The sequence below is a fragment of the Mobula birostris genome, chromosome 8, assembly GCF_030028105.1.
Source record: "Mobula birostris isolate sMobBir1 chromosome 8, sMobBir1.hap1, whole genome shotgun sequence".
NCBI lineage: Eukaryota > Metazoa > Chordata > Chondrichthyes > Myliobatiformes > Myliobatidae > Mobula > Mobula birostris.
Window position 1 is genome coordinate 32,932,007 of NC_092377.1, and position 25,643 is coordinate 32,957,649.

Sequence of the window (25,643 nt, forward strand, 5' to 3'; positions counted from 1 at the left end):
TTTCTCTCCATTTAGAAATTTTCTCTCACATCTATTTCTACTACCAAAGTGCATGACCACACACTTCCAACACTGTATTCCATCTGCCACCTCTTTGTCCATTCTCCTCATCAGTCTCAGTCCTTTTGCAGCCTACTTCCTCAAAATTACTTGCCCCTCTACCTATCTTCATATTGTCTACAAACTTTGCAACAAAGCCAATTTTGTCATCCAAATCATTGACGTATAATATAAAAACTATTAGTTCCACACAGACCCCCCGTCATTGAAAGCCAACCAGAAAAGGGTCCCTTTATTCCCACTCTTTACCTCCTGCCCATCAGCCACTGCTTTATCTGTGATAGAATCCTTTCTGTAATACCATATCTTGAGGCATTTGAGAAGCTCTCACAAGGAAGCCTGGTCTGGAAGCTCGAGGGAAATAGGGTATATTGTAAGGCCAGCTAACTAATTGGATCCTGAACTGAACCAGTGATAGGAGGCAGGAGATACTAATGGGAGGATGTCTTTCTGATGGGAAGCCCATGACCAGCAGTGTATTTCAGAGATAAGTGCTAGGATCCTTTCTTCATGATTTCAATTCACAACTTGAACGTGAACGTAGGAGGTATTATTAATAAATTTGTAGATGGCATAAAAGTTGGTGATGTTGTGGATAGCAAGGAAGGTTGTCCAAAGCTACAGCAGATTATGCGTCAGAAGGAAAGTTGGGCAGAACACTGGCAGATGGAATTTAATCCAGAGGTAATGCATTGTGGGAAATTTGTTCATTTTATTTATTTATTTCGAGATACACCATGGAACAGGCCCTTCTCTGCACCGTCTAGTACCCACTGATTTAATCCTAGTCTAATCATGGGACAATTTACAATGACCAATTAATCTACTAAATAGTACATCTGTGGATTGTAAGAGGAAACCGGAGCACCTGGAGTAAACCCATGCACACATGGGAAGGAATGTACAAACTTGTTTATAGCAGATGCCAGAATTGAACTCTTGACGCCCCGAGCTGTAATAGCATCGTGCTAACTGCTACACGACTGTGGTGCCTCAGACAGGACACACACGGTAAATGGCAGGGAACTATGGAATGTAATTGAAGAAAGGCATATTTTGGGAGTACATGTCCACAGTTCCCTGAAAATGACAATAAGATGGTGAAGGAGAAATACAGCTTGCTTGCTGTTAAAGATAAAGCATTGTGGTAAACCATATATATGTTGTAACTGGGTTAACTGTCTGGATGCGCCCCTCCGCTGACTGCCCCTGTGGCTCCTCCCACAGATTCCTGTATAAAGGTGATTTCGCCTTGCCCCTCCCCCTCAGTCCGGGAGCAGACACTCAGCATGGAGGTCATATGGTACAGTGAATAAAAGCCTTTCAGTATTTTACCCAACTTCAGTCTTTTGGAGTTATTGAAGGGGCTTCAATTTTATTCGCTGTACAATGCGACCTCCATGTTGAGTGTCTGCCCCTGGACTGAGGGGGAGGGGCAAGGAGGAATCACCTTTATTCAGGAATCTGTGGGAGGAGACACAGGGGCAGTCAGCAGAGGGGCGTGTCCAGACAGTTAACCCAGTTACAACATATATATGGTTTACCACATTCACCCCTCCTTTTTTTTTAAAAAAAGAGTCCCACAGGGTGAAGTGACTGACGATATTTAAAACAAGTATATTTACAGGTCAAGTCTATCAGGTGATCGAGTCCGTCGCTCTGATCTATGTAGCACCAGTGGTAATTGTATCAGCAACGGTGGTTGTGCAATGGGTCTCTAACTACGCAGACAAGGCCCGCCCCCGGTCAAATCCACCACATTCCCCCTCTCAGCCGAGGCCCGCGTGGCCTTCAGCTGCATAAAAGGGGACGTTGCCAAAGCAGCAATGCATGCGGTGGATGAGGCCATTCCCTTCCAAGTAGAGATGACGCCTCTGACTTTGCACTGGCTGCTACCCTCAACCAGGCGGGAAGACCAGTGGTGTTCTTCTCCTGTACTCTTCAAGGCCCTGAAATTCGGCACTCTGCGGTGGAGAAAGAGGCCCAGGCCATAGTGGAAGCTATTAGGCACTGGAGGCACTATCTCGCCGGCAAAAGGTTTACCTTGCTAACTGACCAGTGCTCAGTCGCATTCATGTTTAATAACCAACAGCGGGGCAAAATCAAAAATGATAAAATTCTGAACGGAGAATCGAACTACCCACCTACAACTATGACATCATGTATAGGCCTGGGAAGTTCAACGAGCCCTCCGATGCCCTATCCCGGGGAACATGCGCCAGCATGCAGATTGACCAGCTATATGCCTTACATGTACATCTTTGCCACCCGGGGGTCACCCGGCTTTTCCACTTTGTGAAAGCCCAGAACCTGCCTTACTCCCTTGAGGAGATCAGTTCGATGACCAGGGACTGTCAAGTCTGCGCAGAGTGCAAACTGCACATCTACCGACCCGAAAAGGCACAACTCATCAAGGCCACCCGCCCCTTTGAGCGACTGAGTGTTGACTTTAAGGGCCCCCTTCCCTCCACTGACCGCAATGTGTACTTTCTTAACGTTATCGACGAGTACTCGCGGTTCCCCTTCGCCATCCCCTGCCCCGACACCACTACCACATTAGTTATAAAAGCCCTGCGCAAGCTCTTCACTCTGTTCGGAAACCCATGCTATATCCACAGTGACAGAGGGTCCTCGTTTATGAGTGACGAGCTGCGCCAATACCTACTGGCTAGGGGAATTGCAACTAGTAGGACCACGAGCTATAATCCCCGGGGGAATGGACAGGTGGAGAAGGAGGATGGCACAGTGTGGAAAGCCACACTCTTAGCCCTCAGGTCAAAGGGACTGCCGGTCTCTTGCTGGCAGGGGGTCCTTCCCGAGGCACTCCACCCGCTCCCTGTTATGCACGTCCACCAATGCCACCCCTCATGAGCGGCTCTTTTCTTTTCCCAGAAAGTCGACCTCTGGGTCCACCCTACCAACTTGGCTGACGTCCCCGGGGCCAGTGCTGCTCCGGAAACATGTGAGGAGCAATAAATACTCCCCGATGGTCGAGAGGGTTCACTTACTTCATGCGAACCCCCAGTACGCCTATGTGGTTTTACCTGATGGGCGGGAGGACACGGTCTCCATCCGCGACCTGGCGCCCACAGGAGAACCGGGCCCCTACCCTGAACACTCCATGGTGACTATTGACCCCGTACCCACCGATGTATGTACCCACGAGACACCGTGCACTCTAAGCCCTACACAGACACCACACCACGCTCCCATACCGGGCACGACGCACACGCATGAGGGATTAACAACGCCTAACGTGCTGGCACCTCAAGTCAGGCCGGAGCCAGCACAACCACCGTCGCCGATGCAATCACCACCGGTGCTACGTAGGTCACAGCGATGGACTCGACCGCCTGATAGACTTGACCTGTAAATATACTTGTTCTAAATATTGTCAGTTACTTCACCCTGCGGGGCTCTTTTTTAAAAAAAGGAGGGGTGAATGTGGTAAACCATATATATGTTGTAACTGGGTTAACTGTCTGGACGCACTCCTCTGCTGACTGCCCCGTGGCTCCTCCCACAGATTCCTGAATAAAGGTGATTTTGCCTTGCCCCTCCCCCTCAGTCCGGGGGCAGACACTCACTGTGGAGGTCATATTGTACAGCGAATAAAAGTCTTTCAGTATTTTACCCAACTTCAGTCTTTTGGAGTTATTGAAGGTGCTTCAAGCATACAATATAAAACCAGTGACTTCATGCTGTAACTTTACAAATTACTGGTTAGACTATATTTAGAGAATTGTGTGCAGTTCCGCTTGCCCCCTGGAGCTAAGGATGTGGAGGGGTGATCTGACTGATTACATTAGGAATAGATCAGGCAAAAAGCAAACTGGTCGAGGAATTCAGCAAGTCATTCAAGTGTTATCTGTGGAGGTAAGGAGTTTTAAATGGGATTTAAGGGGAAAGTTTTTTTAAACCAGAGTGATTTATATATGGAATTTGCTGTTAGATGAGGTGGCAGAGTCTGATACAATCACAATGTTTAAGAGACATTGCACTACTTTTTCACCCAGAGGGTGGTCAGTATATGTTATAAACAGCCAGAAGTGGTTGAGACAGGTACGTTAACAACATTTAAAAAGGCACAGGGACAGGTACATGGATAGTTTAGAGGGATATGGACCAAACACAGGCAAGTGGGCCTTTCTTAGATGGAGATTTTGGCCAGCATGGACTAGGTGGGCCAGATGGCCTATTTCTGTGCTGTATAAATATTTTAGACAGATGTTTGATTGGACAAGGTTTAAAGGATACAGATACAGTACAATAGAATCAGTGCAGATAGACAAAAAGGCCAACATGGAAAGATAGGCCATAGGCCTGTGTGTTTCACAACTCTGACATTACTTTTCCCCCTCAGTTCCAATGTCTTCTCACTAGAGTATAGATCAATGTGGGGAGATCATATTGGAGCACAGTGTTCTGAAGGGGACTGCCATGGTGGATGCGAAGAAAATGTTTCCCTTGGCTGAGGCAATTAGAATTAGCGGGCGTAGTTTCAGAATAAGGGATCGCCAGATGGAGATGAGAAGGAATTTCTTCTCTCAGGGAATTATGGCTTTTTGTAATTTTCAACCCAGCAGCAGTGTAGGTGGACAATAAGAGATATCAGGGGCAAGGCCATGACTTTGGGGGAAGAGATGTTGAGGCTACGGTTGGCTCACTTATGAACTTACTGAATGGTGAAGCACCTTGATGGGCTGGTTGGCCTACCCTGCCTCTATTTTTTTTTATCTAATTTTACTGACTCCGGATATTATTGCAGAATTGCCTTAGTTACAGACAAGTAAGATATTAGGTGGTGAATGTTAATGAGTTCTTCACCACTTAAAGACTACATGAACTTTCACTGATATGATCTGCAACATGAGAGCACAAATTCCCGACGTTGCCGTCCCAGTTGGTACTGTAACCAATACACAACCAGTGATATCCCAATGATCATGCAGTTGCCCATACGTTGATTCCACACAAAGTATACTATTGGGAAAGTCCTGTATAAGTGCAGGTTGTTATAGCTATCTGGTGGGCACGTGCACTATATAACCAGCAGAAACAACCTAAAGGCATGGCTGACATGTTGGTAGCCGCACTCACCTGTTGTAATACACTTATTATCGGCCACAGCATTTCGAAGTTTGTTTGTATATTTTAACAAGCCAGACAGTGGTACACGCTGATCACCTTGGTAAGCTGTGATGAATACAGAGGGATAATTCTGTAAAAAAAAAAAGTCAAGCAAAAGACTTAACTTTGAAATATATATGTACACAAACAACTGGGCTTCAGGCAGTTCATTGCAAAGCCTTGACCCCCAAACACCAAAAAAAAATTACTAGCTGTGAAAGTTATGAGGCATTTTAATAATTCTTACATACCTAATTTACAAACTTAGTTTTTTTAAAAACTTATTTTCAAAATAATATTTACTTCTGATTTACTTCAAAAGTAAAACTGAGCATGCACGGGAACGTTTAAAATAATTGCACAGTAATACCCAAGGACAGTGGTATGTTGCTATGACAGGCCTTCACTGTTGTACAAAGAGTAGTACAGGTGTCCCCCGCTTTTCGAATGTTCGCTTTACGAAACCTCACTGTTACAAAAGACCTACATTAGTATCCCGTTTTCGCTTTCAGAAGGTGTTTTCACTGTTATGAAAAAAAAATCAGCGCGCGACAACTGCATTCTAGCTGACATTGCTTAAACACATGCCTGTGAGCAGCCATTTGCAAGATGAGTTCTAAAGTATCGGAAAAGCCTAAAAGAGCTCGTAAGGGTGTTACACTTAGCGTAAAACTAGACATAATTAAACGTTTCAGTAAGGACAACGCAAGTTTGGCTTGTGGAAGCTGACGAACATGATGTTGAAGAGGTTTTGGCATCCCATGACCAAGAACTGACAGATGAAGAGCTGATGCAATTGGAAGAAAAAAGGATAACAATCGAAACCAAATGAGTAATGATAAAGTACGACTTTAATTTTGAAAGGGTACGTCGGTTTAGGGGATATTTGCAGGACGGTTTGAGTCCTTACAAAGAACTGTGTGATAGAAAAATGCGCGAGGCTCAGCAGTCAAGCAAGCCTTCTACATCAGCCACAGCAGACGACAAACCTCGACCTTCGACATCGAAGCCGGCAGAGATAGAAGAAGATGAGCTGCCTGCTCTAATGGAAACAGACGATGACGAGATGACACCCCAGTGTCCCACCACCCCAACCCCCAGGCCACGGACAGATACCAATTCACGGAAAATGCAACGGTAGCCGGGAGGCACACAGCACATCTTTAAGAAAAAAGCCGAAATAAACATGCTAATTAATTAAGGTGCTGCCAGCACGTAATTTTCGGCCCAGATCAGAGATGACACAATCGGAAATCGGCACTGATCTGGGCTGACAATTACGTGCTGGGCGGCACCTAATTAATTAGCATGTTTGTTTCGGCTTTTTTCAAGATGTACTGTGTGCCTCCTGGCTACCGCTGGATATCTGCATGCCTCGTGGCAATGTATCGCTCGGCGGCCTGGAGAGTGGGGGCCACTGCACCACCCAGCCTGCAATGACTCAGTCTAACACACCATCATCAGTGTGCTCGGTGCTGAACCGATTCCGGTAAGTGATACTACACTGTACATACATTATTTCTACTTTATATAGCCTGTGTATTTTAACGTGTTATGATTTGGCAGCTTCATAGCTTAAACGTTACTGGAGAGCGCTTGCGCCGTGTTTTGGCCAACAGCGCTTGTGTGAGATTTTCTGCTGACGGCGCTTGCGTGAGATTATCACTACAGAGAACAGTTCAGTAATGATTGTGGAAAAGTATTTCTACTTTATATAGGCTGTGTATTTATCATATCATTCCTGCTTTTACTATATGCTACTGTTATTTTAGGTTTTATGTGTTATTTGGCATAATTTGGTAGGTTATTTTTGGGTCTGCGAACGCTCACAAAATTTTCCCATATAAATAAATGATAATTGCTTCTTCGCTTTATGACATGTCGGCTTACGAACCATTTCATAGGAACGCTCTACCTTCAGATGGCGAGGGAAACCTGTATTAGATATTTCAACCCTGGGGTCAACCAGTCATCTGCTCTAATCATTTTATAAACTTTTATCACGTCTCCCCTCAGCTTCTGCTGCTCCATGGAAGACAACACCCGTTCCCCCCGCCCCCCCAACATGCCTTCTAACCCAGGCAGCATCCACGTATGCATCTTTTAAACAATGCTACTAGTTCTAGCTTCCAATACAAACAGGATACAGAAAGGTTCAGTATGTATTCTCCAATTCTATCAGGTATGGGTTTATTTGGAACAGTCATTAAATCCTACAGTATGAGAGAGCTATATCCAAACACCCAAGATGAAAACACTTTAGCTGAACAGTGCACCTATGCTCAGAAATGGATATCTTTCCACTATCAGGTCCAGTGCCATTGAAGGTATTTCCATCAAATGAATTTTGTTTTTCCACCTGGAGAACAATATTACTGCTGGAAGCAAAATAATTCCATATAACAGATTAATTATAGAACAGTACAGCGCAGAAATGCACCATTCGGCTTATGATGTTGCACCAAAATGATCAAGCTAATAATGCCCAATTAATCTTTTCTGCCTTCACATGATCCATTTCCCTCCATTCTTTCCCCAAGAGCCTCTTGAAACATCCCTATTATATCTGCCTTCAGCACCAACCCTGACAGCATATTCCAGGCACTCACCATTCTGTAAAACAAAAATTGTCCTGCACATCTCCTTTGGACTTAGCTCCCTCTCACATAAAATGCATGCTCTTTAGTATTTCGACACTAGGATAAAGACCCCAGTCATCTGTTCTATCTATGCCTCTAATCATTTGAAACTTCTATCAGGTCTCCACTCAGCCTCTATTACTCCAAAGAAAACAACCCTGTTCCCCCCCACCCCACATCTCCTTATAGTACATGACTTCTAATCCAGTCAGCATTCTGGTAACCTCTTCTGCACCCTCTCGAAGGTCTCTGCATCCTCTAATGGGAGTGAATAGAATTAAATGTAATACTCCAGTTGTGGCCCAACCAGAGTTTTATAGTTACAAGACAACTTCCTGACTTCTAAACAGAGTACCTTATCTAACAAAGGCAAACATGCCATATAGCACCTTTTCCACTCCATCAGCCACTTTCAGTAGCTATGGATTTGGATACAAAATCCACCTATACAGTATATCCACAATATACTGTTTGTGCTCTTAACTGTGTACTTTGTCTTTACATTTTGTTTTCCAAAGTGTAGCACCTTCTCTTTGCCTGGATTAAACTCTGCTGTTTCTCAGAATCAGAATCAGGTTTATTATCACTGGTATGTGACGTGAAATTTATTGACTTAGCAGCAGTTCAATGCAATACATAATCTAGCAGAGAAAAAAAATATAATAAACATGTAAGTCAATTACGTATATTGAATTGATTTAAAAATGTGAAAAAACAGAAATACTGTATATTAAAAAAGTTAAAATAAGAATAATAAGTAAATCAATTACAGTATACATATATTGAATAGATTAAAAATCGTGCAAATATCAGAAATAATATATTAAAAAAGTGAGGTAGTGTAGTAAGATTCAATGTCCATTTAGGAATCGGATGGCAGAGGGGAAGAAGCTGTTCCTGAAACGCTGAGTGTGTGCCTTCAGGCTTCTGTATCTCCTACCTGATGGTAACAGTGAGAAAAGGGCATGCCCTGGGTGCTGGAGGTCCTTAATAATGTACACTGCCTTTCTGAGACACCACTCCCTAAAGATGTCCTGGGTACTTTGTAGGCTAGTACCCAAGATGGAACTGACTAGATTTACAACCTTCTGCAGCTTCTTTCGGCCCTGTGCAATAGCCCCTCCATAACAGACAGTGATGCAGCCTATCAGAATGCTCTCCATGGTACATCTATAGAAATTTGAGTGTATTTGTTGACATGCCAAATCTCTCCAAACCCCTAATGAAATATAGCTGCTGTCTTGCCTTCTTTATAACTACATCGATATGTTGGAATCAGGTTAGATCCTCAGAGATCTTGTCACACAGGAACTTGAAGCTGCTCACTCTCTTCACTTCCGATTCCCCCTATGAGGTTAGGTATGTGTTCCTTCGACTTACCCTTCCGGAAGTCCACAATCGGCTCTTTCATCTTACTGACGTTGAGTGCCAGGTTGTTGCTGCGGCACCACTCCACTAGTTGGCATATCTCACTCCTGTACGCCTTCTCATCACCACCTGAGATTCTACCAGATTCTTTCCCATACTTGCAAATGATCTACATCCTTTGTAGATCCTCTTACAATCTTCTACACTATCCACAATGCACTAATCTTTGTGTCATCAGCAAATATTGCTAACCCACTCATTCATGATTTTATTAAAGTCATAAACAGCAGGAGGTCCCAGTACAGATCCCTTCTGAACACCACCATTCACGGACATCAGCCAGAATAAAACCTATTGACCACTAAGCTGTCTTCTATGGGCCAGTCAATTCTGAATCCAAATGACCATCACCATGGATCCCATCCATTCTAATATTCTGGATGAGCCTACCATGAACCACCTTGTTGAATCCTAACTAAAACAATATCAAGGATATCAAAAGACAATTTAAACTTTCCCTGGTCATTTGCGGATAGCCATCTATTGTATCCCTGCCAGACTTTCAGTTTGCGCTATGCCTAGTAGAAAGTAAGTCAAGTCTACTCAGTTCACAAAATTATTCCCAGTAACAGAAGTTTATCCTTTTTGTGTGGGTTGCATAAAATCTAACATCACATTGTCCACAAGTTCTCTCCAAAGATATTTAAATTATTTATGGAACCTAGGTTAAAAATTGTTTGCAATTATTAAAGATGCCTGCTGTTCTAAGGATTACTAAATCTGGAAACAAAAATCAATTCAGTTAATGATTACTTTAGCATTTTAACTAATTTGCATGAATTACTCACCCAAGTCAATCTGTTACCGAAATGTAGGTGTAAGAATGTTGCATGCTCATCAAAAGTGAGATGAAGTCATTCATCTACAGCAAGGTGCCAGAAACATTATGATTTTGGAGTTGTTTGTATCAGAGTTCAATAGTGACTGTAAAAAGCAGACTTTGACCACAGTAACATCCCACTGGTTACTTTATAACTAAAGGACTTGGTATCCTCCAGTAAAAGCATTTACTGTATTTCATTGCACACTTGCCTTTGGTATTAAGGGAAGGAGTTGAATGACACTAGTCATTTGAGACTGGGATTTGAAAGCAAGCATTTAAAGTTTATCCTGGATTACTTGACTTTACCTTGAGAAAATCTGAGACATAGTGTAAGATTGAGGCTTACTTCAAAAAAAAAATCAAAACTTCATTTTTCCAGCAACCAAGTTAAAAACAGAAAATGCTGGCAACATTCCAGGAAACGTGTGAAAACAGAGTTAATATTTCAGATCAAAGACACTTTATTTCAGCTTACCTGTGGCTTAATATTCTGATATGGACAATAAGCTTGAATGTACTTGAAAAGTCTTTGGTCAGACAGAGGGTTTCCCCATTCTTCTTGATCTTCATTGGTGAGTGGTAATGAAGAGTCCAGCATGGTGTTGAGAACATCAAGGAAAGGGGCCTGTGGATCATAAAAAAATCTGATGCAGTCAGCAGCTCAATAATGTATTAACAGACAATTGACAACAAAGAGAATCCTATATACAAAATCTCTGTTCCAACCCACTCAACAGTAGATCACAGGCATAATGTTCAAGGAAATGCCTCTACGAAACTGTTGATTTATCAGCAAGACCAAATATCTGCCTTTTCTCACCACTGGTCTAACAACACACCAATAACTAAACAGATATAAAATTTAAACTCAGTGTCATGATTGGGTTGGATTGATCTCACTTCCCGTCGTTGCTATCTCTTACTTGCTCTCCAGCTCATGTGGTTTCAGAAACACAGAAAACCTACAGCACAATACAGGCCCTTCGACCCACAAAGCTGTGCCAAACGTGTCCTTACCTTAGAACTACCTAGGCTTACCCATAGCCCTCTATTTTTCTAAGCTCTATGTATCCATCCAGGAGTCTCCTAAAAGACCCCATCGTTTCCGCCTCCACCACTGCCATCGGCAGCCCATTCCACGCACTCACCACTCTCTGCGTAAAAAACTTACCCCTGACATCTCCTCTGTACCTACTTCTAAGCACCTTAAAACTGTGCCTTCTCATGCTAGCCATTTCAGCCCTGTGACAAAGCCTCTGACTATCCACACAATCAATGCCTCTCATTACCTTGTACACCTCTATAAGGTCACCTCTCATCCTCCGTCGCTCCAAGGAGAAAAGGCTGAGTTCACTCAACCTATTCTCATAAGGCATGCTCCCCAATCCAGGCAAAGTCCTTGTAAATCTCCTCTGCACCCTTTCTATGGTTTCCACGTCCTTCCTGTAGTGAGGCAACCTGAATTGAGCACAGTACTCCAAGTGGGGTCTGTCCAGGGTCTTATGTAGCTGCAAAAATACCTCTCGGATCTTAAACTCAATCCCATGATTGATGAAGGCCAATGCTCCGTATGCCTTCTTAACCACAGAGTCAACCTGTGCAGCAGCTTTGAGTGTCCTGTGGACTCGGACCCCAAGATCCTTCTGATCCTCCACACTGCCAAGAGTCTTACCATTAATACTATATTCTGCCATCATATTTGACCTACCAAAATGAACCACCTCACACTTATCTAGGTTGAACTCCATTTTGTGAATACACGCTGAAGTACAGAAATCAGATGAGCTGAAAGTCAACAGATGTAGTACAGTCAAAGGCTCCATCAACAATGGTAGCTTGCAATGAAGGAAGAAGACATGGAGAAAGTTTCATCATCAGCGAAAGTGTGATAGAGACAGCTGAACTGTGAAAATAGAGTGGAGTCTTTATAGGATTCAGGGCATTTGGAGATATAACCAGAATAACTGTGTGAGTCTGTAGGCATGTAATTAACGTTTGTGCAAGCCTATTCCCCAAAATGGAGGCAGACAGAATTAGAAAGGGAAGTAAATGGTAGGGTTAGAGACTCACCATATGAAGGTGAGAGCAGGGTGAAACCAGGCAGCAAAAGCAATGAAAATGTCCTATTTTGAATGGAGTGCAGGGGGAAGCAGCAATGCAGTCATTGATATACTGGAAAACCAGCTGAGTAGGACTGGATCAAAGATTGTTTCTTGTAACCCTCAAAACAGCAGGTGTAGCTTGGGTCCTTGTGAGTGCCTACAGCTGAACGCATGATCTGGAGAGAGAGTTCAATTGAAGGAATTGTTTAACACGAAGACACATTCAGCAAAGTCCTGCAATTAATAACAAGGATCTTAAGTAATCCATTACCAAAAACTATGGGTGTTGGACTTCTGAAGTTCTGCACACCTCACTCCCAGAAATAGAATAGGGTCCCTGTCCTCACTTTCGACCCTGTCAACTTTCATGTAAAACTGATCAGCCAGTATTTCTCACATTGTTGTCACCAGACACGTCTTCTCTATTCCATTTTCAGTACTCTAAAAGGGATTGTTCCATCTTGAAAATTTCAGTTCACCCTTCCACTAACAACAATACACCACGTCCTCAGAATCAGCCAACTTGCCATCGTATTGATCTGCGTGCCTGTGGTGGCTGGCTATGTATAATCGGAAATGAACAAAGTACAACAGGGGAACAGACCCTTGAGCCCACAATGTTGTGCCAAACAAATTAAACTAGTAATTACATGCCTAACTAAACTAATTCCTTCAGCCTACACAATGTTCCTATCCCTGCATTTTAAAAAAAATATACATTCATGTTCCTATCTAAAATCCTTTTAAACAGTTCTATCATATTTGCTTCCATTACCACTGCTGGCAGCACATTCAAGCTGCCCACCACTCTTTTTGCTGAACACAACAGTGCAACCACCTTCAGGGGAGCTATAGAGATGGATTGCACGATCCCTCTCTGCATCAAGATGTTAGCTCAAAGAAGTGTAGGTTGAAAAAGAAAAAGCGTGTTTCTCCAGATCCTTCTCCTGTGGTGAATCCTGTTTGCCATTGAGCTGTAGTTGATGTCCAACGCTAGCAAATGGTGAAATATCAATAGTCAGCGAGCAGTCAGCGTTGACATCAGGGTCAGGAACACATGCAGGTCTTAGGCCAGGGATGGGATCCAGACGTCTTGTGTGTTTGCAGCTCGTTTTGACAAGCAAGCTGAAATTCACAGAAGAATTTGTTCCCTCCATGAACAAATTGTCCACTGTATGACATTGCAGCTGTTGGCTTATTCTAAGATAAGAAGAATGAGAGGGATGAACAGGCAGAGGAAAGAAAGTACAAGACAGAAAATGTAGTGTCCCCTTTGCTTCTTGTTGATGACCTTTGCCTCTTAAATCACTAATTCTTTAGTGGCTCACACCCATCACTCAAAGTTTGCAAATTTTCTCCCCCATTCTGATTGCATTCTTTCAGTTAGCATCATTATTACTTATTAACCAGCACAAATCAGAAATCCTAGAGAGAAACAGTGAGAAAGAAAAAGAGAAGGGAAGATAACTCGTTGGAAACTCAAAGACAAGGGGAACCATGGGTTGCATTTAACAGTACTTCAGGAGATCCATCAGCACCTCATGCAGTAATTACCTACACAATCTTTTTGAAACTAAGTTTAAAAGTATTACTAGCTCTCAACTTACTCGTAAAACAACAGCTCTGATGGAATCAGGTGATGTGTTGCACAAGCTTCCAACAAGGAGTCCACCTGCACTACTTGCTGTGAGTGCTGTCTGCCTGGGGTTGGAATATCCCATCGTATGCAAGCAGCACAGACAAGCCTGCAAGTCTTCTCTGCCAATGTGCTTCTTATCTAACCGACCAGCTTTGTGCCAGTTTAAACCCAACTCACCACCACCTCTGGAATAGAAAGCAAAATATATACAGACAAATGTTGGAATCAAGTTCATAAAATCAATAGCATTGTGACTTTTTCCATAAGCAAAATATGTCTGAAGTTGGAGTAGAGACAGGTACTTGTAATGGAGTTTGAGATTTTGTTGATTTCAGAAGTTCAAAGGGCAGTATGGTGCTAGGGTTCATACTGTTATTTGATGAAATGTCACAAGCTGGGAGAAGTAGAGCATTTTGTCAGTGTTCAGTCAACCAACATAAGTAAATAAAATGGGTCACTCATCACACTACTGGTTGTGGTTTTTCAGCTGTACACAATATTGCTTTCTCGAAGTGAAACACTTTTATTTTATTGAGATACAGCACGAAACACGTCCTTCTGGCCCTTTGAGCTGTGTCACCCAGCAAGCCCCCAGTTTAGGTTCTAGCCTAGTCATGGGACAATTTACAATGACCAATTATCCTACCAGCCAGGAGGTCTTTGGACTGTGGGAGGAAACAGAAGCACTGAGGAAACCCACGTGATCACAGGGAGAACGTACAAACTCCTTACAGGCAGCAGTGGGAACTGAACCCGCCCTGTACCGTAAAGCATTGTGCTAACCACTCGGCCACCACGCCGCCCCTACTTATGTTGTTAATTACTGTGAAACGCTATAGGGCATTGTGACAAAGTTGTGCCTAGAAATTAGTGTAAGGTTGTCAGCACTTTTACACATGTGGCAGTGGTTGTTTATTGAGTTCTGCATCCAAAATCTGATCAAGTCTGGTAGAGGCAAGTTCCTTCTTACTTTCAAGTGTTTATTTTGAGAAAATTGAACATCATCCAGAAACAGATAGCTGGCAAGTAACACTGCAAAATGATGAAATGCCAACGAAGCCGGGAGACTTTACCTTACATGGCAATATGCTAAAATCCAGCCATCTTCCAATAACATTAACTGTTCTGGCTTAAAGTCAACATTCAAGTCCATACCATAAGCCCCATAGACATGGACCAACAAAGGTTTTTCATTCATTTGACTTAACACCGTTTTATGAAAAACTGATATGGGTACCAACGTTCCATCCTGAAAATAAAAATAACAGTAGCAAAATTTGCAAATTCATAAGTATTTTACACACATTCCTCTCACATTACTGTTTAGCATGTGCATAATAAAACAGTGAACTTTTACGTATAATCAATTTCCATCCTGTGTTGGGGTGACATCATCATTTTGATGCAGGTACAAACCCACCCACTGTGTTTGGATAGTCAAGCTCTTCTATGAAAATCAGCACATGTGAATGGCAGAAAACCACCACAGCCATGACCACACAACAGATGGTAGGAGTGTGGTATTTGAGTGTTAAAACAGGAGAACCTGACACTGTGCACAACACACTACAGGTACAGGTAAGGAAGAGAAATGGCACTGGGGTTAGATGTTTTGGGGGAATCCAGACACAATTCTGAGTAGAATGGGAAGGGAAACTATTGCTGTAGGTGCACTGACTGCAGCAGGTTGGATCAGAAGAAAACCAAGCAGTAACAGTCTCACTGGCTTGGCCTGGAAGGGAAACGCTGGAGCTGAGAAGTGGTCAGCAAGACAACAAAGGACAAATTAGTCACAACAACTAAAAATCTACTGTGTGACTTTAGATGTATAAGAGGAGGTTGGAATACTTTACTAACATCAGGATGGGTATGGGGGCAATCATGGTTCATTTTAAAGGATGGGTCTTTTAAGGTAGCAGTTTTGAAACATTAGGGGAACAGTTCCTGAGCAAATGAAACTATTTATAACATTGTACCAATACAATTGAAAACACTTTTTTTGGCATTATCTTCATTTTCATTCTTGGGATCAGAAGTTCTATGAACTTGTGTCCTGCAAAATCACTTCAGAAGAGAATGAATTGTCAGTTATGATTGAATGGGATTAGAGATAAGTACAAATCAGATGTATTCCTGAAGATTAATGAACTGTATTTTACTACAATCTTACAATCCAATAGTCACATAACAAAAGCCAATTTTATATTTACAAATCTATTTTAAAAATTCTACAAATAAACTTTTCTCAGGCTTCCAGCTGGGTACAGATATAGAATTTACTGATGTTCCAAGGATAAGCTCTGCCATCATCATCAGGATTGGTGCCTGGGCATGTCTAGTCCAGTGGTGGTTATACTCCCATCGTCCGTCCCTCCTGATTGGTTAGTCCTCATCCAATCAGGTTTCTACTCTCCTACCTTGTGTAAAATTGAATTCCAGTTCTTACTTAGAACATGACTGGGCCCCTGAAAACAATCAATCAGGGCCTTAAAGGTCCAACAGAAAAACCAGGAAACCTAACAACGAGAAGGAACCCATCACTACTGATTGTCTTTCCTGGTCTGTTGCCTCCCTGGCGCCAGGGTCCGCGATATCTCGGATCGAGTTCTTGGTATTCTCAGGAGAGAGGGTGAGCAGCCAGATGTTGTGGTCCACGTGGTGACCAATGACATAGATAGGAGTAGGGATGAGGTCCTGAAGAAGGAATATAGGGAGTTAGGAAAGAAGTTAAAAAGCAGGACCTCAAGGGTGGTAATCTCGGGAATGCTGCCTATGCCACGAGACAGAGAGGGTAGGAACAGGAAGTTATGGCAGATGAATGCGTGGCTGAAGAGTTGGTGCAGGGGGCAGGGGTTCAGATTTAACATAGAACATAGAATAGTACAGCACATTACAGGCCCTTCGGCCCACAATGTTGTGCCGACCCTCAAACACTGCCTCCCATATAACCCCCCACCTTAAATTCCTCCATATACCTGTCTAGTAGTCTCTTAAACTTCACTAGTGTATCTGCCTCCACCACTGACTCAGGCAGTGCATTCCACGCACCAACCACTCTCTGAGTAAAAAACCTTCCTCCAAAATCCTCCTTGAACTTCCCACCCCTTACCTTAAAGCCATGTCCTCTTGTATTGAGTAGTGGTGTCCCGGGGAAGAAGAGCTGGCTACCCACTCTATCTATTCCTCTTATTATCTTGTACACCTCTATCATGTCTCCTCTGATCCTCCTTCTTTCCAAAGAGAAAAGCCCTAGCTCCCTTAATCTCTGATCATAATCCATACTCTCTAAACCAAGCAGCATCCTGGTAAATCTCCTCTGTACCTTTTCCAATGCTTCCACATCCTTCCTATAGTGAGGCGACCAGAAATGGACACAGTACTCCAATTGTGGCCTAACCAGAGTTTTATAGAGTTGCATCATTACATCATTTCTGGATCACTGGGATATCTTCTGGGGAAGGTCTGACCTGTACAAAAAGGACAGGCTGCACCTGAACTGGAAAGGGACCAATATTCTGGCAGGCAGGTTTGCTAGAGCTGTTGGGGAGGGTTTAAACTAGTTTGGCAGGGGGGTGGGAGTCCGAATGTGAGTGCAGAGATCAAGGTAGAAGGACAAGGGCAAGATGCTATGTGTTCTGAGTTGGTGAGGAAGGACAGGCAGGGGACAAAACATAAATGTAACCAGTTAGAGGAGCTGAAATGTGTCTATTTCAACGCTAGGAGTATTAGGAATAAAGGGGATGAACTTAGAGCATGGATCAGTACGTGGGACTACGATGTTGTGGCCGTTACTGAAACTTGGCTGGAGGAAGGGCAGGATTAGCTGACGCAGGTATTGGGGTTTAGGTGTTTTAAAAGGAATAGGATGGGAGGTAGAAAAGGGGGTGGTGTAGTATTACTGGTCAGGGATAGTATCATGGCTATAGAAAGGGAGGACGCTGCAGAGGGAGTGTTCACTGAGTCAGTGTGGAAGTCAGAAATAGGAAGGGATCAATCACTGTGCTGGGAGTAGTCTAGTAGGCATCTGTTAGTCTCATGAGACCACGGATTTGCACCTTGGAAGGTTTCCAGGGCGCAGGCCTGGGCAAGGTTGTATGGAAGACCAGCAGTTGCCCATGCTGCAAGTCTCCCCTCTCCACGACACCAATGTTGTCCAAGGGAAGGGCATTAGGACCCATACAGCTTGGCACCAGTGTCGTCACAGAGCAATGTGTGGTTAAGTGCCTTGCTCAAGGACACAGCACGCTGCCTCAGCTGAGGCTCGAACTAGAGACCTTCAGATCACTGGACCAACGCCTTAACCACTTGGCCACGCGCCATAGCCCCCAAATAGCCCTTGGGACACCGAGGAGCAGATAAGCAGGCAGATTTTAGAATGGTGCAGGAAATACAGGGTTGTCGTTATGGGTGATTTCAACTTCCCTTCCTGTCAGGTGTGTTCAGAAGGATTCCTGACACAGTATGTGGATCAGCCAATGAGAGGAGAGGTCATACTGGATCTAGTTCTGGGTAATGAACCTGGTCAGGTGGCATACCTCTTGGTGGGGGAGCATTTGTGGTGAGAGTGACCACAACTCCCTTAGCTTCAGCATTGCTATGGAAAAGGATAAAAACAGACAAAATGGGAAAGTGCTTAACCGGGGAAGGGCTAACTATGAAGTGATGAGGCAGGAACTAGCGAGAGTAAATAGGAAACAGATGTTAAAGGGTGAAAGCACAGAAGTAATGTGGAGGAAGTTTAGGGACTACGTGCTGGGTTCAGGATGGGTTTGTTCCACTGAGACAAGGAAAAAATGATAGGAAAAGGGAACCGTGGCTGACGAAACACATGAGGCAACTCGTCAAGAGGAAGAAGGAAGCAGGAGGGACTCATGAGCATGGTTCCCTCTAAGCTGTGCGCATTCACACATTTTTCAACCAGCGCACAAAGGAAATTAACGTGCGCACAAAAGGTTAGTTACCTAAAATAATGTAGTAGTTAATAATTATACTTCTTGAAAATAATCTTCTAGCTAACTGTTTCTGTTAACTCATTAGTCGGTTTTTCAAATACCACAATGCACGTCACTAATTTATGTCACCTCAACTATCCTGTTCTGGTTTGTACAGCTGCATCACGGTAGCAGCCATGTTTGGCGGACAGTGTTCATATCGTAAAGTTTACAAAGATCTGTTTCAAATCCTGTAGGTAGCTTACTAAGTTTTTATTGGAAAAAATATTGATTCACTATGTCGAATTCAAAAGAAGCGAAGGGCGCGAAGGGCGTGAAGCGCAAAAGAACTGCAAATTTGTTTAAAGTTGAATGGCTTAACAAAATAGTAGAAACTGTTACACTAAAAGCTCATGAGGTCATGAACGTTCAGCTACGAGAAATATTTATGTATGATTCGGAAACTGGAGTTACCTGTTTGTATTGTCGTGATGTGAAAGTTGCTGGAGAATTTGCTAATGGAAAGAAGTGGGATGATATTTGGAAACTTGACTTTTTGAAGTGTCATTTGGCAAGTAAATCGCATTTGGACGGTGTACAAAAGCTCAGGCAACAGAACCCATCATTATCCGTTACAGGAGTGCTACGCATTTTACGTTTGAGTGCAGATGAGCGAGAGCGAAAACGATCAAACCCAGAGGAGATCAAATTTGAGGTACAAGAATGGCCAGCTTTTGATTTCTCCGCAATTGCAGATTGTCTCTTCACATTTGGCAATGAACAACTTAATGCCTTATGTCTAAAATATCATGAATTTCTAGCTGAAAATATTGTAATAATTAGACAGTTTAATGATTTCAAATTTTCCATGCAAGAAAAAAATCCAAACCGATTTCAAACTTTGCTCAAATCGTGGTATTCGTACTTCAAAATGAACAGTCTTGCGACCTTGCACAGTTGATGGACATTGGGGGAACCTTTCTTGCGTCTAGTGCGGACTGTGAGCGAGGTTTTAGCCTAATGAATCAACTCAGAAACAAGCTGAGAAACCGTTTAGGTGAATGTCATTTGGATATGTTAGTGAGAATCAAAAGCTATCAATGGGATGGAAGTCCTATTAGTCGAAATAGAGTTAACAAAGAATGGGTAAATGCCAAAGACAGGAGAGAGAAAAAAATAATTGAATGACTTAAATATGATAAAAATTAAATATCTCCAACCTGATGGCATGAACATTGATCTCTCTAACTTCCGTTAATGCCCCTCCTCCATCCCTTATTTATTTATTATTATTTTTTTTTCTTTCCTCTCTTTTTTCTCCCTCTGTCCCTCTCACTATAACTCTTGCCCATCCTCTGGGCTCCCCCCCCCCTTTCTTTCTCCCTAGGCCTCCCATCCCACAATCCTCTCCCTTCTGCAGCCTGGTATCCCTTTTGCCAATCAACCTTCCAGATCTTAGCTCCATCCCTCCCCCTCCTGTCTTCTCCTATCATTTTGGATCTCCCCTCCCCCTCTGAAATCTCTTACTATCTCTTCTTTCAGTTAGTCCTGACGAAGGGTCTCGGCCCGAAACGTCGACTGTACCTCTTCCTATAGATGCTACCCGGCCTGCTGTGTTCACCAGCACTTTTTGTGTGTGTGACTTAAATACGTATGTGATTTTGTTGTTATTCTGTGCAGTTTTATGTCAAATATTTTGTAAACCTACATAAACTGTCCCACGTGTGCATTCAGTGCGCACATACTTTTGTCACAGGAAAAAATTTGCACAACATAAGATTTTTGTGCACACTGACTACTAAAAATTAGAGGGAACATTGCTCATGAGAGATATAGGGTAGTCAGGAAGGAGCTTAAGAAAGGACTTAGAAGAGCTCGAAGGGGACGTGAGAAGGCCTTGGCATGTAGGATTAAGGAGAACCCCACGGCGTTCTATGCGTACGTGAAGAACAGAAGGATGATAAGAATGAAGGTGGGCCACTAAAGGATAAAGAAGGCAACATGTGCCTGGAGGCGGAAGAGGTTGGGGAGGTCCTAAATGAATACTTTGCTTCAGTATTCACAACTGAAAAGGACCTTGATCAGGGTGAGGTCGAAATAGAACAGGCCGATGTGCTGGACAATGTGGAGATTAAGGAAGAAGTAGTGTTGGATCTTCTTAAAAACATCAAGATTGCTAAGTCCCCAGGGCCGATTGTGATATACGCCAGGTTGCTGTGGGAAGTGAGAGAAGAGATCGCTGGAGCAGTAGCTATGATCTTTGAATCCTCTTTGGCTGCAGGGGAGGTGCCGGAGGATTGGAGAATGGCAAATGTAGTTCCCTTGTTTAAAAAAGGTAACAGGGAGAATCCTGGGAATGACAGACCAGTGAGTCTTACAACCGTGGTCTGCAAACGATTGGAAAGGAGTCTTTCCCTCGGGATCAATAAAGTATGACTATGACTACTTGGAGAAGTACAGTCTACTCAAGGATAGTCAACATGGCTTTGTGAAGGGAAGGTCGTGCCCCACAAGCCTAATTGAGTCATTTGAAGAGGTAACAAAAGAAATTGATGAGGGTAGGGCGGTAGATGTGGTCTACATGGATTTTAGCAAGGCATTTGACAAGGTCCCCCATGAGAGACTCATCCAGAAAGTCATGAGGCATGGGGTCAGTGGAACCTTAGCTGTTTGGATAAAAAAATTGGCTTACAGGAAGAAAGCAGAGGGTAGTAGTGAAAGGAAAGTATTCAGCCTAGAGGTCGGTGACCAGTGGAGTGCTGCAAGGATCTGTCCTGGGACTCATGCTCTTCGTGATTTTTATAAATGACCTGAAGAGGCGGAAGGATGGGTGAGTAAGTTTGAGGATGACACGAAGATTGGAGGAGTTGTGGATGGAGCTGTAGGTTGCCAAAGGTTACAAGAGGATATAGACAGGATGCAGAGTTGGGCAGAAAAGTGGCAGATGGAGTTCAATCTGGGTAAGTGTGAGGTGATGCATTTTGGAAGGACAAACCAGAAGGCTGAGTACAGGGTTAATGGTCGGTTACTTAAGAGTGTGGATGAACAGAGGAACCTTGGGGTTCAAATCCATACATCCCTCAAGGTCACTGCACAGGTTGATAGGATAGTTAAGGCGGCCTCTGGGATTCTAGGCTTCATTAATAGGGGGATTGAGTTCAAGAGTAGAGAGGTCATGTTGCAACTCTACAAATCTCTGGTGAGACCACACTTAAGAGTATTGTGTTCAGTTCTGGTCACCTCATTATAGGAAGGATGTGGAAGCTATGGAGAGGGTGCAGAGGAGATTACCAGGATGTTGCCTGGATTGGAAAACAAGTCTTATGAGGCAAGGTTAGCAGAGCTGGGACTTTACTCTTTAGAGTGTAGAAGGATGAGAGGGGACTTGATAGAGGTCTATAAGATTATGAGAGGCATAGATATGGTGGATAGCCAGTACCTGTTTCCCAGGGCACAAATAGCAAACACCAGAGGGCCTATGTACAAAGTTAAGGGAGGGAATTTTCGGGAGACATCAGGTTTTTTTTTTAAAACACAGAGGGTTGTGGGTGCCTGGAATGACTTGCCAGGGATGGTGGTGGAGGCTAAAACATTAGGGGTATTTAAGAGCCTCTTGGACAGGCACATGGATGAAAGAAAAATAGAGGGTTACGTGGTAGTGTGGGTTTAGTACTTTTTTTTAGGAATATATGGGTCGGCACAACATTGAGGGCTGAAGGGCCTGTACCATGCTGTAGTATTCTAGTGTCTAGTGTCTATATTTCCATGGTTTTTGGAAGGGTCACCAGAATCCTGAAGAAACACTGGATTAATACCATCCACAAACCCGCAAGGAAGCTCAAGTCCCAGCTTATGCAGGTCAAAGATGACCTGGGACTCAGGTCGGTTGGCATTTACAGGAATTTCTGTGAAAGCGGAGCAGCGTACAATCGGCCAGACAGGATGTGAGCATCAAGGAGCACAGAAAGAGTAACTGTTTGGGTTACTGGAGAAATTGGTGATAGCAAATCATTGCATTCGCAATGGCCATAGGATTGACTTCAACAGCACGAAAACTACTGTGCCATACCAATGGCTTTTGGGACCACCTGGTAAAGGAAGCCATTGAAATTAAGCTAGAGGGGAAGAATTTTAACAAAGATGAATAGCTCACTCTAGGAAAAAACAGGTATTCAATTGTAAAGAAGGTGGGAGAGCAGAAACCTGATCGGATGAGGACTAACCAATCAGGAGGAACAAACAACAGGGGTGTAAATACCACCGGACTAGACATGCCCAGGCATCATCCCCGCTGAAGGAGGCAGAGTTTGTCATCGAAACGTTGGTTAGAATTGATAACTATATCCAGTTGGAAGCCCAAAAAGAGATTATTTGTCATACATGCTGGAAAAGCACTGGATCCTTTTTCTACTGACTAAATTATTGGTTTCAATGGGACCTGAACTCACATTTTGGGTTTAGTTCAGTAATGCAAGTACACAACCACATCTTACCACACTTTGTGCTTTTAAGCGAGTCACTATATAGTCCTTGGTATCATCTAGCCAAGCTTCATCATGAATATAGAGCTCATCTTCAACCAGCGAATACTGAAAACTCACTGGGGGCTGCACTGGAGAGGATAACTGAAAACAAATTACGTTTGCCTTATTTTCCACGCAAGCTTCACACTCAATAGCACAAGCCCAGGCTGGGAGCTAAAGGACAAAAAGACAATTGTTTAAAACAAGCACGTATTCCCCAAATATATTCTAGTTTTGTAACAGATAACATCATGAATATTGACAGATATTCAACGCAGCATTAATCTCAAAATGAATTCAATGAATTATGAGAATAGTAGGGTAGTGCTAGTGGGAGATTTCAGTTTTTCCATTATCAACTGGGCCAGTTAGAGAATCAACCTTCAACCGTCATCCTCCATTTCCAATCATTGAGCCACCTCGTTAGCTCCCCCTGAATTCCATGCGACCTAACCTTCCAGATCAGCCTGCCATGTGAGGTGTTGTCAAAGATCTTTTAAAGTCAATATAGACCACGTATTCTGACCCACCTTCATCCATCCCTTTAATTACCTCTTTGGAAAAACTCCACAAGATTATCAGACATGACCTCCTATGCACAAAGCTATTACTGATCAGGTCTTAATTATCTAAGTGAAGGTAGATCTTGCCCCTCAGAGTTCCCTCCAGTAACTTCCCTACAAGTAAATTTAAGTTCACTGGCCTAAAGTTCCCTGGCTTGCCCTTATTATCCTCCTCAAACAATGGAACAACATTATCCACCCTCCATTCTTCTGGAACTTCAGTAATTGCTAATGACAAAGCAAATATCTGTACAAAGTCCTCCACAATTTCCCTGGCCTCCCATAAGGTCTGAAGGTGCTCTTGATCAGGCCCTGAAGATTTGTCCACCTTAATATGCTTAAAGAAAGGCTTATGAGATCTTCTATATGATCCAAGATCCTTCTTCGTGATCTCTATATGATCCAAGAACTCAATATTTATTGCCCTCATTTCTTTGGCATCTATAATCCTCTCCTCAGTAAACTTCAAAGAGAAACTGACATTAAAAAATCTCAGCCATCTCCTGCTGCTCCACACATAGGCCCTGATGGTCTTTCAGAAACCTATTCTTTCCATAGTTGCCCTTTTATAGTTAATATAAATGAAAAGAAACCTTGGGAATATCTTTAACTCTGCATGCCAAATCCATCTTTTATCCTGTTTTGCTCTCCTGACTTCCCTCCTTAAGCCTGATCTTAAATTTTTATATTTGTCAAGAGATTCGTTCATATCCAGCTGCCTAAATGCAGTGAATGCTTCCTTCTTTCTCCATACCAGAGCCTTTGTCTCTCATGAGCCAAGGTTCTTTTTGAATTTGTTATGCCTACCCTTCATCCTGACAGATGCACCCAGCTCCTGAAATCTTTATCACTCTTTTAAAAGCCTCCCTCTTGTCGACTATTTCTACATCTTTAAGTAGCTAGATTCTGCCTTATGCCCTTGAAGTTGGCCTTACAGGACCCGAACCCACAGATATGTTCTTTCTTTTTTTCCCATGACCATTTTAAAACTAATAGAATTGTGGTCACTGGACCGGAAGTGCTTCCCAGCTCCACTTCAGTTACTTGGATCGCCTTGTTTCCCAAGAGGAGCTTCAGTATTGCTCCTTCCTGAGTAGGTTCCTCTATATACTGAGGGAGGAAACTACCTTGGACGCATCACACAAATTCTTGCCCCCATCCAGGGTGCTGGGACCTCTGCTATTAAATGATTTGGAATATGAGTAGACATATGATAAGAAAATTTGCTGATGGTGCAAAATTAGGGGTCTTGTTGATAGTGAAGCAGGTTAGAATGAAATACAAGGGGATCGGCTGAGGAATGGTATATGGTTTTCAATACAGACAGGTGTGAGGCGATGCATTTTGGACAGCCAATCCAGAGTACAGTGAATGGCTGTTGTGCAACAGAGGGCACTGGGAGTTCAAGTGCACAGTTCACTGAAATCAACTGTGCAAGCAGAACAAGTAGTAAAGACGGAATTTAGCATGCTGGCCGTCATCAGTCAGGGAATACAGGTTAGGTGCAGGGACATTATGCTGTGGTTAATGGCGAGGCTGCACTTAGAAGATTGTGCCGCAATGTTGGTCAATCTGTTATAGGAAGGACATTGTCAAGCTGAAGAGGGTGCAGAAGAGATTTAGGAGGATGCTCCCTGGACAAGAGGGCCTGAGTTATAGGGGAGGGGTTGGCCACACTGGACCTTTATTCTCTGGTACGCAGGAAAATGAGGGATGACCTCAGAAGTCTATAATATCATGAGGGGTATGGATAAGGTCATAGTATTCTCCCCAGGGTTAGGAAGTCCAAAACAGTTACAGTATAA

The 25,643-nt window shown here is 43.3% G+C and overlaps 1 protein-coding gene across 6 annotated transcripts in view; it reads right to left on the minus strand.

Moving 5' to 3' along the window:
• prepl (prolyl endopeptidase like) overlaps window positions 1–25,643 on the minus strand; it is a 73,466-nt gene that overhangs the window by 19,652 nt on the left and 28,171 nt on the right. For 5 of the 6 annotated variants that reach the window (XM_072264984.1, XM_072264985.1, XM_072264983.1 and 2 more), the window contains 5 exons: window positions 23,246–23,449; window positions 14,895–15,070; window positions 13,790–14,006; window positions 10,556–10,705; window positions 5,161–5,281 (listed from right to left, as the gene is read on the minus strand). In XM_072264984.1, coding sequence (XP_072121085.1) covers window positions 5,161–5,281; window positions 10,556–10,705; window positions 13,790–14,006; window positions 14,895–15,070; window positions 23,246–23,449 — 868 coding nt within the window. The remainder of the gene's footprint in view (window positions 1–5,160; window positions 5,282–10,555; window positions 10,706–13,789; window positions 14,007–14,894; window positions 15,071–23,245; window positions 23,450–25,643) is intronic. The other variant, XM_072264986.1, reaches the window with a different exon arrangement.